The following is a 12,891-nucleotide window of genomic DNA, read 5'->3' as shown; positions in this document are numbered from 1 at the left end:
TACATTGTCAACAAATTCTGTAACTGAACACAAAAGAAAATAAAGATGTTTAGCATCAGTCAAATGTGTATGTCAAATAAAGAACACAAAAAATAAAAACTATGACACTATTTCTAGTCTTTTCTGTAAAAGGTTTAACACAATCGCACAAATCGAGATCATGAAAATAAGAAGTTCACATACTTTGTGATTACTAAATAAATAATGTGAGAAGTTTCTTATGTTACCTGGTCGGGTAAGTGCCATCGAGTTCGAAATCTCATTTTTTCATAAATCATTATTGCTACAGGGTCCAAACTAATGATTATTCTAATTATTAACATATTAATTATATTTCATTTGTGTTTACTTAACACGTTTAATGGTGGATCGCACACCAGCCTTAAAGGTGCATACCACCACCTACTGCATCGGAGCGTGTGCACAGACAATAATCTATAATTCAATTGTCCGAATAACACACAATATCAGTTTCCCATTATAAGCCGATCATTCATCCCGCAGCTGTATTTCATCCATTTCTTGGGCGGTAGTAGCTCGAACTGGAGGGTTGCTGGTTCGAGTCCCTTTGTGGACCATGAATGGAGCGTGGACTGGTGGATGGAGAGGTGACAGTTCATCTCCTGGGCACTGCCGAGGTGCTGTTGAGGAAGGCACCAAACCTCCAACTGCTCGGGGCGCCGGTCACTGGCAGCCCCCTCGCTCTAACATCTCTCCATTAATTGCATGTATATAGGTCCTGTCTGTGCATGTGTGTGTAAAATGAAAAATAATAGAGTGAAAATTGAATTTCCCCATTCACAGGACTAATAAAGGAATTCTTCTTCTTATAAAATGATACAAAAAACATCCAAGGTGAAGTGTCAGAGTGGCCTGTTTTTCCCCGTAGAGTTCCCAAAATGATCTGAAACCAGGGAATCCTCCCGTTTGAGAAACAGGAAGCAGCACCTCTGCTTGATAAAAGCCTCAAACTCATCATTTATCACAGAACCGCGGTGCCAATAATAATCAGAACCTGCTCTGTCGTCACCTTTGGGCTTCTGTGGTTTCAACACGTCTCCTGCCTTCAGCGGAGGTTGATATTGTCTGAGGCGTCTGCTGCTGTAAATCATTACGGTGACGGTTTTATCTTATCTTTGTGGACTTGGGCATCGTTCCTGCTGGTTATCATAACAGTGCTGAGCTCTGTGCATACCAACCAGCAGTGTTAGAGGTCAGCGGGGGTCGTTCCTCAGTGCAGCTCCTCCTGCTGGTTGGTTGTGACACCTGCATCAAAGCTGCTCTGGACTGCAGACTGTCGACTCAGCGTCTGTGGGAGCGTGTGATACTGTGGTATATTATAATTAGGGATGTGTGTCACACTTCATCAGGCTTTGATACGGACTAACGCTCATCCAAAGCACCCGGTGTGGTGGTGGTGAAGGAGAAGGAGAGGAAGGAGAAAAAAAAAGAGGGAGAAGACGACAAAGAAGGGGAAGACAGAAGAAGAACAAGAAGAACAAAGAGAAGAAGACGAAGTAGAAGACAAAGAAGAGGGAGAAGAAAAAGAGGGAGGAGAAGACGACAGGGAAGAAGACGAAGAAGGAGAAGAAGACGAAGCAGAAGACGAAGAAAGAGGGAGAAGATGGAGAAGGAGGGAGAAGACGAAGGAGAAGAAAGAGGGAGAAGAAAAAGAGGGAGAAGGAGAAGACGACAGGGAAGAAGACGAAGGAGAAGAAGACGAAGCAGAAGACGAAGAAAGAGGGAGAAGACGAAGGAGAAGAAAGAGGGAGAAGAAAAAGAGGGAGAAGGAGAAGACGACAGAGAAGAAGACAAAGGAGAAGAAGAAGCCGAAGGGGAAGAAAAAGAGGGAGAAGAAGAAGAAGAGAGAAGAAGAAAAAGAGGGAGAAGAAGAAAGAGGGAGAAGACAAAGGAGAAGAAGAAGAGGGGGGAGAAGACAGAAGAAGGATAAGACAAAGAAGGAGAAGAAGAACTGTATCAATCCTGCAAGAGGAAATTCAATTTCAGAGAAAGAAAGACGAGCACACAGGTGTGAGTTCTCTCAGCGCTTGGAGAGCCAGCACCAAGAGAAGACCCTGCTTCTGCGAGGAGCTGCCTTAGCGAGTTTTATTTACAATTCACAAAAATACAGGTGTCGCTCTCCGACAGCGTTCAAGCGTTTCACATTAGTGTCGTCCGCCGACAGAGCCACGGGTTCCTCTCCCGTCTCCGTCCTCTATTGCTCTCAGTCTTTGGTTCCCCCGGTCTTTGCGTGAGCAACAACCCCACGATCCTTTTTTAAATACTCTTTTATCCGTTCCAGCTTTTCCTTTGTTGATACTTTCCAGGGAAGGGAGTTCGTAGGCATTTCTACAAGAACCTCCATTTTTTACAGCGTAGTCTCGACAGAACTTGTACGTTTCATACAGGTTTGCTTCAAAACTTATAGAATTTGAGTTTATCTATATTTGTCCATATTTATATATGTATATATATATATATTTTGTACATTTGCATCCTCTCTTATGGCTTCAAAACATAATATTACATTTCTACGTGAGGATCTCTCTGTAGCAGTTGTGCGTTAGGTGAATGGCGGCTAACTGAAGGCATGTATACGGGTAACGTTGCTTTATTCTGTGTTTTAATGTCAAAGTTACTCTTCTTTTTTTTTATCCCGACAGAGACAAAGAGGCTGTTAAGTGCTAGTATGATGTGCGTTCAGAAAAAATACAAATCAAACAAAAAGGGGATCATCCGAGGTGAATGCTCGTCTGTAATCCTGGTTCCAGAACGTAAGCGTTGAAACAAAGCACGCTCCGTATGATGGATATCTTGACCGGCTCCGCCCCGAGACGATCCTTCACACGGGCGTGGGTTTGAAAGCGCCCGGTGCAAAGATCCCGGAGCGGCGACATGAAACCGTTAATGCGATAACCTGTTTCGTGTTGTCCTTCAGAGAAATTTGACCGTTGTGGCGCTGACCAGAAGAGAAACTCAATGGTTTTGACCCACCTTTACTCTACTGTTACTGCGACAAGGTGGATCGCTCGGTTATTAGGCTGCGTTGAGAAATCTGGTCAGTCGCCCGAGCTGATCCAGTCCACTTCCACTCATCCAGTCACTGACACACACACACACACACACGCATACACACTCTCAAAGTGTTGAATACTTGAGTACTTTTACCTCCAATAAATTACAGCGGTGTGTCGTCCACATGACTGAGGAATTAGCCTAATTTCATTTCAGAATAATGCATCTTCCTCCCAGTGGTTAGTGCGTTACTTTAACACAAGCAAGTACTAAAACTACTTTGCTGACTCTGTAACCTCCAGTTGTTCCTCCAGTTGTTCACAGTTGAGCTGTGCGCCCTCCTGTGGTCTATTGTTACTGCGACAAGGTGGATCGCTCAGTTATTAGGCTGCATTGAGAAATCTGGTCAGTCGCCCGAGCTGATCCACTCCACTTCCACTCATCCAGTCACTGTAACACACACAAACACGCACACGCACACACACTTTACAATGTAAATTACAGACGATGTGTCGCCCACATGACTGAGGAATATGCGTGATTTCATGAATTCCTTGTTTCATTTCAAAATAATGCGTCTTCCTCCCTGTAGTTAGTGCGTTACTTTAACACCAGCAACTACTTTGCTGACTGTAACCTCCAGTTGTTTCTCCGGTTGTTCACAGTTGAGCTGTGCGCCCTCCTGTGGTCGGAAAGGTCATAATGCTTTCCAGAGGTGCAACATCTGCAGTTCGGAGAGGTGGTGTTGACTCAGTTTATGATGCAGTTGTTAAGTACTTGGATCAAGATGATTTTTGTGTTTGTTTTGGCTCTTTACTCAAACACGCTGGATTGTGACTATGAAGTTAAAACGCAGACGTTCCCCATCAGCGTAGGATTTCTAGCCCTTTTTTTATCCTTTCAGGGGGTCCTGATCCTTTCATGCTACAATTTCTACATAGTTCGTTGGAAGTGGATGTAAACACAAATTAAAGTCGCTTTAACCTCGGTTATAGTTTTGTTTTAGTGCAGCGTACTTGAGTTCAGAGCCCAAACAAAACCGTCCAAACCTTAACAAACTGCCCCGTAGGTGGGCTGAGGGGGAGCTGCGTTGACTGTGCGCTACCCTCCGTGATTCAGACGCTTTTTGAAAGCCACTACAGGGAGTTTTTTAAGTTTAACTCTATTTCAAGGTGCTTTTCTAACTGATGAGTCAACCCCACATCTCACTATGAAGTATTCAAGACCATTTTTAACAGTTGTACGTGTCCTTCGCCTGCTCTGAACTCAGGTCAGACTGTGTCGAATAGATCTCAGTAAACAAAACTTTTTGCTCAAAGCATCTAAAATTCTAGAGCCGTTTGAACCTTCGGGTGTTTAGGGATCAATACTGATAACCGTGATGAGTACGTTTGTGTTGCCGACGCAGCCCTACTGCCCGGCGTCGCGATCCCCGCGCAGCCGTCTCTCGTGTTGCCGCTTGGTGATGATGTATTTGAAGAACTCGTAGACGGACCAGCTGATGGCTGTCGAGGGCATCTGGTAGATGATCCGGGCTTGGACGCCTTTGAAGAAGGCCGGCACGCCGCCCATCCTGTACACCGTCCGAAAAGCGTTGCCGAGACCAGAGATGTGTCGGCTGCCGGAGGCGGTGGCCGCTCCCACCGCACCGGCAGCCGTCGCAGTCTCTGCCTGGATCACGTGTATGGCCTGAGCCTCCTGGGTGTTGAGCAGGGTCTTGCAGACGTCGAGGGGCGTGGTGACTGCGGCGGCCAGGGCTCCGGCCAGCGCGCCGGACACAACGTGGGAGGAAGGGTTGTACTGTCTGTGGGGGTTGAGGAGCTCCTGGAGGTACTCGTAGGTCATGAAGTGGAGCGCCTGGAAGGGCACGTTCATGGTCAGCTGGGTGGTGTAACTGCGGTAGAAAGCGGCCGGGCCGTCGTGCCTTAACAAAGACCCGACGCAGTCGAGCACGCCACGATACGGAGAGTTGAACATCTGCATTCGCTGTTTCACAACTAAAAGGGGGGAAAAGAGGGGCAGGACAGGACATTAAGTTGAGATTTTACACGATTACACAAACAAAAGGGGAAATGAAAAGAGGAACTGGGAGGAAGGCAGGAACACGAGCAAGGGAAGAAGGAAGACGTATATTTCTTCACACACTTGATGGAAATTATGGGGAGAGATGTGGGATTTAAGTTTCCCCAATAAAAACAATCAGGACTACTACTTAAACAGAGGAATATCAGCATGCCACCTTATTAATTACATTCAATAAGACAAATATGACTCTTTAAGTTAACATAATGTACTTTTGGTCTCAGCCATCCATCCATACATCAATCCCAGAGTTACAAAAGCTGGTTTTATCAGCTGTTTACAAAGTTGTGGAATTATAAAATTCATAGAAACATGACCTTTACCATGACATAAGATAGCTGTGGCCAAGAACATGTCATGTTCAATGATATTAATTACTAACAATCAGGGATCAAACAGCTTCTTAAGAGTAACATTCAAGCACTTTTAAGTAGAGATGAATGAATACATATTTCAAAGTAATTATGTCACTGATTTGTTGCAGTAACCAGGGTTCGTGCACCTTTTCCAAGGTCATATTCGAGCACTTTACGAGCGCTTTCAGGGTCCATGTTCAAGTTTTTCCAGCACCATAAAGCTGTGGTAAAATAACATTTGTATGAACACATATACGCACACTATAAATTGCGTTTCATAACACCAGAAGGAAAGAAATTACATCACATTTTCTTCTGTGGCTGTTTGTTGTGAAAGCAATGCTAATACACTTCATCCAAATTTCAAGCACTTTTCAAACCTTGGAGGTTTCAAGCACTTTCAAGGATTTCAAGGATTTCGAGCGCCTGAATGAACCCTGAGTAACGTTTGGGTTTAGAGCTCCCCAATAATACAGCTGGGTCTGTGGCTCCACCAAGTGACCTGATGGTGGAATAACACCATGAGAGGGATTTTCTCGAAGGGCCTTTGAAGGAGGTTGAGAACTTCTATAAATAGAGTAAGTGTGTGTGTGCGTGTGGGTCGAGTGAGCTGAGGAAGAAGGGGAGGTTTTACCTTCGGCTGGATTCATGATGGCGTCGTGCAGCACCGTGGCCATGCAGCCCGCCACCCCTGCGGAACCGAGAGAGCAGTGAAGAGGAAGTTAAAGCCTCATCCACGACACCCTCCTCCATCATCACCAAACTGACATTTATATCTTAAACAAGAGCCTTTAAGGAAGTTGTTAAATGGTATTTTAGAAAAAGTAACACTGAAATTTGCGGCGGGCAGTTTACCATTAGCAAAGTGGCTGTTGGCGCCGGGGTGAATGGCGTCGCTGAGCGAGAACTTGATCTTCTCGTAGCAGGCGAAGTAGAGAGCGTGGGCAGGCCCCGCCCCCACAGCCAGCACATTCACGCCTCTGATTGGTCGCCACACACCCTCCGTCCGCACAATCTGTCGCAGGGCGTCCATCACGTTCCTGTAGCGCGCTCCTGGCTCGGGGTGCAGGCTTTGCATGCGCGTCTGGAGAGGAAAAATCAAAGACACATACTTATATTTGGTACTAATCCAAGTTATTGTCATAGATGCAAGGTTCTAAGGCAAAAGTCCTCACTTTGCAGAACAAGATCAGTCTTTTTAGATTGGTGTCTGATGATATAGCAAGGAAATGAATAAGTTCAATATTATTATGGCTCTGATGTTGCTTTTCTCAGTGCTCAAGGCGCTTTACAGAGGCCAGGGTCCATTCATTCACACAGACGTACATGGTGGTGGTAAACTACGTAGTAGTCACAGCTGCCCTGGGGAACGACGGAAGCGTGGCAGCCAATCAGCGCCTATGGCCCCTCAGACCACCTCCTCAAACATACAGCAGTCACACACATTCACAAGAGGCAAGGTGGGTCAAGTGTCTTGCCCAAGGACACAACAAGTAGGGCAGGGATCGAGCCCCCGACCCTTCGGACATTGGCCGACTTGCTCTACCAACTGAGCCACAGTCGCCCCAAGTTCATGATGTCAACTGTCCAGGAAATACTTGAACATCCAGATGATGTAAGAGCAACAGAAACCACATCAACGTCAGCCCGTGTTCATGTAAGTGTTTGATTGTGTGAGCCTCGACTTCAAACTTAGAGGGAAACGAGTGCAGTCAAAGACGCCAACCACAAACCACGAACGAGGACTGAGAGTGGAGCACGCGGCCAGGAAGTTGTGCTAAAACGAAACACTCTGATCAGATAAACAGTGCTGTTTGCAAATGTCATCAGTGAGTCTGTGCCTGCAGGGATAGAAAGGGCTCAAACACCAGACAATGAACCAAATTCCAAAGCTCCAGGCCAAGATGGTGCAATCGTCAAACTTTTCACTACATGCAATAAGTGAATTCCCCCTGCCTGCACCCTCCCCTCCTCTGGGAGAATTATTTACTGCACAGGAGGGGGGGGGGGGGGCATGGCTGACTCCTGGGGGCTTACATGAATATTCCTGCTCCCTGCTTCTGGGAAATGATAACTCGTACAAAATGTGCTCAGTCATCCATAATATGAGCAGTCTGTCTGGTGTTTTTGGAGCGCCAAGCAGCAATATTGCTCATCCCAAGACTGACAGAGAGCCAGACTGAAGTGTCAGTGTACAAAAGTAATACAAAGTGCTTTGTGTTCATGTCACACTTTGGCTCAAACCCCCTTCATCCCAACAGAGTGGCTAAATGAACCCATTATTGTTGCTCTGAATATTAGAGGGAAATAAATAAAGCCAAAAGATCAAATTAGGTTGTGCATGAGAAAGTCAACGGTCTTTGGACATTGAAATATGGCAAGAGTATGAAATTAGAGGAACGAGCAGATAAAAGATGCAGGCGGTCCTGCTGTGCAACGGGGAAGTAAGATTGTGAAAAGCGAGAAATCTTTGGATAGAGGAAGTTGTTCACAAAACATTACTGTAATGAAAAAACACACTGGCTTCCTTAAGATGTAAGATCTTGGCACTCCCTCCTTCGACTGGGACTTTACGGCTGAAACAGGCAGCTACCGTCTGCAACAACGACAATAAACTCGTAGGTTTTTATTGGACAGATTTCACAACCTGAGATCCTGTCAGGACGCGTCTTTAGCTTGAATTTTAGGGTTGATATTAAACCGCACTCTTTTGTAAGTGATTTGTGTTTTGCAAGCTGTCTGACCTCACAAGCCACAAACGCGGCTTACATATATAACGACGCATTTTGACGAGTCATAATCACCATGTGACCATTTAAAATGACAATATCTGATGATATTACAGACTGAACAAACTGATCAGGAGGGCCGGCGATGCCGTAGGGAGGACCTGGACACCCGCGGAGAGGAGCTGGACACCCTGACGACCGTGGCAGAGAGGAAGGTGCTGCCCAGGCTCCGGTCTATCTTGGAGTTGGACTCCCACCCTCTCTACGACCCTCTGGCCCAGCAGAGGAGCACCTTCAGCAGAAGACTCCTCGCACCCAGATGCACCACAGAAAAACATTCCTGCCTGTGGTCATTAAATTACTACGGTCTACGGAAAGATTTGTAAACAAAGCGACGCATCGCCATGACGTCATCAATGGGTGTGACGTGTGACGGCGTGATGACGTATAGGCAGCAATTCGCGCGAGGCCCAGGTAGTGTGAGTACAAACGGGCCTGGCCAGCGGTGGGAGAGGACAAGTACCCCAAAGCCCGGGGCACGGTACAGAGGGACAGTGTGAGTGCGCCCTTAAAGATCAAACATCTGTTATGTGATGTAACAGTTCTCTCCACAAAAAGTTCAGTTATGTCGTAAAACACCAAACAACTACTCTTAGTGCAGGCACATTACAATTAACAGGATGAATAATTAAGCTGTGGCCACTGTACTGTTGCAACACATTTTCCTGTAAAATGGATTGGTATGGTTGTGCAATTATAAAACTATGTATGATGATTATGTATAAAACTATGTACACTACCACACTTCCTTCTGCCAAGCCAGGGTGTGTATGTCCAAGAGCGCATTGATCTATATACGGTCGACCGTTGATCCAGTGACCGACGACCCATCTGTGTTAATCTTTTACCGCTTTATCTCTCTCTGCACGACCTTATCGGACAGGTTTCACCACAAGAAGTCATCAGTGGTGTATTCACGATCGTAAAAAGGCAGACTGAAAATGCAAATGAGTTTGAAATACATGATCTATTAATACATTTTTATATAGGTTAGAGGACCTTTGCTCAGTTGTTTGGTATGTTGCACTTGTGATTAACATCTTCTTCCATTGATTGAAACATATTTAAAGCTAAATACTTGGTAGGTCGGCCTTTGCCCTGGTTAATTGAAGCGATGTTACCTTTAGTTAGATAGTTAAGACAAACCTGTAAATATAAAAAACAAAACAAAAAAAATGACAATAAGTGCAAATGTAAAAGCTCCATTGTGTGTTATTCTGTGGAATAACTGTGATAAAGAGCGGATTAAAACTAAAAACACTCTTCAGAAACAAAACGTTGAATGGTTATGAGGTTGAGCAGTGATTTTCTGTTTGGTTATTTCTTGTTTGTGGACTGTTTGACACATTTTAGGTCCATTTGTTCCCATTATTTTGCTCTTGTTTTGCCCAAAGGGGTCGATTTGTTTAAGCCGACCAAGTGAAATAACATATACACTCATGGCTGTGCATTGAATTCTAATTTTCTATGAAAATGTATAAAAATAAAACGGGGTTCCTACGCAGCATTGAAAAGCCATGAAAAGTATGGAATTTAAATTGAGTAATTTCCAGGTCTGGATAAGTTTGGAAAAAGAATTTTGTGTTGTGAATAGACTATTATTTCACTTTCTAAAATAAAACATTAATATATAAAAATCAAAACGAGCTTACTAACACAGTCGACCTGTAGATGAAATTAAACTAATGGTGTAGTAGAATTGTAGAATGGTGTCAGGTGACCATGGTCATCTACATTTCATTTATTTAGGTTTATTTATTTAGATGTTTACTCCATCTAAAGCCAATGAAGCACAGACTCGTTTTTCTTTTGTAGTTCCTGGTGAATTGTACGTCCCTACTGTTACTGTCTGTAGTGTTGCAGGTTCATAGTTAATAATTGCACTCTTTTAGCATTTACCTTGAATAAAAAGCTGTGAACATGTCTGGGTTTGGGGTTCATTCACTTATATATGAGCTACAACACGTAGGTAAAAATGTCTTGTAATGAATCTGCACCATGCGTTTTAAAAGTTGGATTTTAAAACCATTTGTTGTCATAATAAGCATCTAACAATTGGTGTCCAGGTGTTAAATATTGACTGAAAAGTCCTGCAAGAAGACTGGAAAAGTATTTTTTTGAAATGGAAAATGTGTAGGAACCCTAATGAGAGGTTGGAGGACCAGAAAAGGTTTGTTTTTTTAACTTCCTCTTACCCCTTTTGAACATGAACGATATTATATACAAGTAATTTATTGTTGTGTGTCCCTTTTTATTGCTTATAAGTTATATTTTGTGTTTGTATTATTTCAACATGTTCAATAAATTAACTACATTTACAAAATATGTTAAAAAGTACAATAATAAGCGTGACTAAATAACTTTAACTGCATGTACTGTACTATAACTTCACCTGATTTCTTAGTTATTTGATTTTAATGTCATCTTATTTATGGTTTTATGTGTGTTTTTTTTTAATATTCTGTGTGAAGCACTTTGAATTGCCTTCTGTTTTATTCTGCTTTATAAATAAACCTGACTTGAAGTGAGATTTATGGTTGAGACACGTCAGTAAAGGGGTGTCCGATAATGGAAGCACCTTAGCCAAAAGTGGCAACTACTGTTTTATTAGTCTGTGACGTCACGCGAGTGTATGAAGCGTGCTAGCTAAATGTCAGTTTACTGTTATTATATATAATAACGACCAAAATGAAAGCTTGAAAGTGAGGCAAACATACCCACTCGTGTTATTTTATTCACTTCGACTACATAATATTGCGTTATTTCCCTCATTTAGGTTGTGTTAGTTAGTTAACTGACCTCTGTTAGCAAGGTTGTTAGCTCGCTAGCCTAACGTTAGCTCAGGCTTGTGTTCGGGCCTACGTTATAAACAACCGGTGTCTGCGCCCTGGGTGGTTTTAAACTACTTCAAAATGAGAATATGTTTGCTGTGGTACCTTGACACAGTCGATGGGGTACATGAGGCAGTGCTCCATGATTCCAGCCACGGATCCTGCCAGCATGTGGGTGCTGGTGGCTTCTCCCTGAGGCAGCCCTTCGTACTCTATTTCTGGCTCCACGGAGGTCTCCGGTGCTGCTCTATGCAACATCGGGGCAAAGTCCTGTTCCCCTGCTGCCATTCTCGGCGAAAGAGACCCGACGAATCCTCCCGTGGCATGCAGGAGCCTGCCGCCCATCCATCGAAGCTCTGCACCGGCTGCAGCAGCGCTCGTAACCCGGCTGTCGACGCCCGGTGTTTCCACGGACGCTCGTCGGGACACCACGAAACTGTCCACTTCCATTTAAATTAGTCCGCGTAATCTGTCCAAATCTGAGACTCTAGCGACCCGCTTGTCCGTGTTGTTTTTCCCGGCAGTTTAATTGGTATTTCCAAGCCGGGTGGAGAGTCTTGGCGGGTCGCTCGCTGCTACTGCGCGGCAGGCAGCTGTGGAGAGTCCGGGAAACCGGGAGAGCAGGCGCGTGGGTTTGTCAGTGAGTCACACTCAAGGTCGAAGCTGATTGGATATGCGGGCTGTCAATCACTCACAGCCTCTTCGATTGGTCGAATTTGCGGGTGGGTTTGTCAGTGAGTCACACTCAAGGTTGAAGCTGATTGGATATACTGGCTGTCAATCCCGCACAGCCCCTTCCATTGGCTAATTCTGTCTGGTAATGAGGCGGGCAAATAAAATGGGTGTTAACTATTTTATAACAGCAGGAGGTCACATGTATATGAACGGGAGAGCGTTTTAAACAGGACGTCCCGTTACAACAATAAAAGTCTCCAGCTGGAGGATAATAAAGTATAATATGGTAAAGAATAATCTCATTATTTTATTTAGAAATGTGCAACATTCAGTACTTTTGTTCTATTAACCTGGCTGGTTAGATCTCTTGTCAGGTGTCCAGTTGTTTTTTTTTAAATTCATTTAAATATTCAATTTATACAGAAATGTCAAACACTGACATATAACACAACACATGAGAGCTTTTTCACATTAAAAAAAAAACAATGAATAGAAAGAAAATACAGTAAGGATCTCGTGTAAAATAAGAAAATCCATCAATAAATAAATGTCAGTACATAGATGTACGTAATAATCTCTGTTATCATAAATGGCATTCAATGCCAGGGGGTATATTAAACATACTGCCCTTGGGCCAGAACCTGCCAGCCAAAGGGTCCAATCCGGCCCAAAGTATGACTTTGCAAAGTTTAAAAACTGCAATAAAAGTGCTGGAGCTGCCGGTGTTCTTGTGCTGTCAGGTCGACTCTTATTTATGAGGATGGACGCACTAAACCAAACCACAGCCTCTGATCTATTCCTAACCAAGTGGTTTCCATACTAACCATAACCGTCCCCTTTTGTCGGCTAACATCGGCCATGTGACGGTGTTCTTGGTGCAGACACCAATGATAAGCATGCAAGATCTATGATCCAAAATCAGGCCAGACCCTGCAGGAACCCGCTGTCCGAACCCAACTCAAGCTCGAACCAAGGCAGCAGTTTTGGGCCCAAACTCAATTTGAATTTTAACTTTAAATGTCATATAAAATATAGATTTTATAATATTTAGGACTATAAGAGGCTTCATAATGTTTAGTATAAAGACAGTAGTAATCAGAATGTACCTTTTTGCACTAAAACCAAAATAAATGGTAAACGGAC

The 12,891-nt window shown here is 44.0% G+C and overlaps 1 protein-coding gene across 2 annotated transcripts; it reads right to left on the bottom strand.

Moving 5' to 3' along the window:
• Nucleotides 1-2,034: 2,034 nt before the first annotated feature.
• On the bottom strand, nt 2,035-11,651 carry LOC310958623 (mitoferrin-2-like). Of its 2 annotated transcripts, XR_014593548.1 has the most exons (5): nt 11,179-11,651; nt 6,309-6,537; nt 6,088-6,144; nt 3,653-5,012; nt 2,035-3,311 (listed from the first exon to the last, which is right to left on the bottom strand). XR_014593548.1 is itself a non-coding variant. In XM_083929640.1 (4 exons), the coding sequence occupies exons 1-4, from the start codon at nt 11,521-11,523 to the stop codon at nt 4,426-4,428; spliced, it is 1,218 nt and encodes a 405-aa protein (XP_083785766.1). In that variant the 5' UTR covers nt 11,524-11,651; the 3' UTR covers nt 2,035-4,425. The 2 variants fall into 2 exon arrangements, 1 of the variants encoding a protein (XP_083785766.1); XM_083929640.1 differs by having other exon boundaries at nt 2,035-5,012.
• Between the last annotated feature and the right edge of the window lie 1,240 nt (nt 11,652-12,891).

This window comes from Echiichthys vipera, assembly GCF_963691815.1.
Source record: "Echiichthys vipera genome assembly, chromosome: 2".
Classification (NCBI taxonomy): Eukaryota; Metazoa; Chordata; class Actinopteri; order Perciformes; family Trachinidae; genus Echiichthys; species Echiichthys vipera.
The sequence above is the reverse complement of the archived record's forward strand: the minus strand, read 5'-3'. Positions and strand labels throughout refer to the sequence as shown.

Coding starts and splice junctions, on each gene's coding strand:
- LOC310958623 (XM_083929640.1), bottom strand. CDS start 11,523: ATGGAAGTGGACAGTTTCGTGGTGTCCCGACGAGCGTCCGTGGAAACA. Junction 6,538..11,178: donor ACCCCATCGACTGTGTCAAG/GTACCACAGCAA, acceptor TTTCCTCTCCAG/ACGCGCATGCAAAGCCTGCA. Junction 6,145..6,308: donor CAACAGCCACTTTGCTAATG/GTAAACTGCCCG, acceptor TCGGTTCCGCAG/GGGTGGCGGGCTGCATGGCC.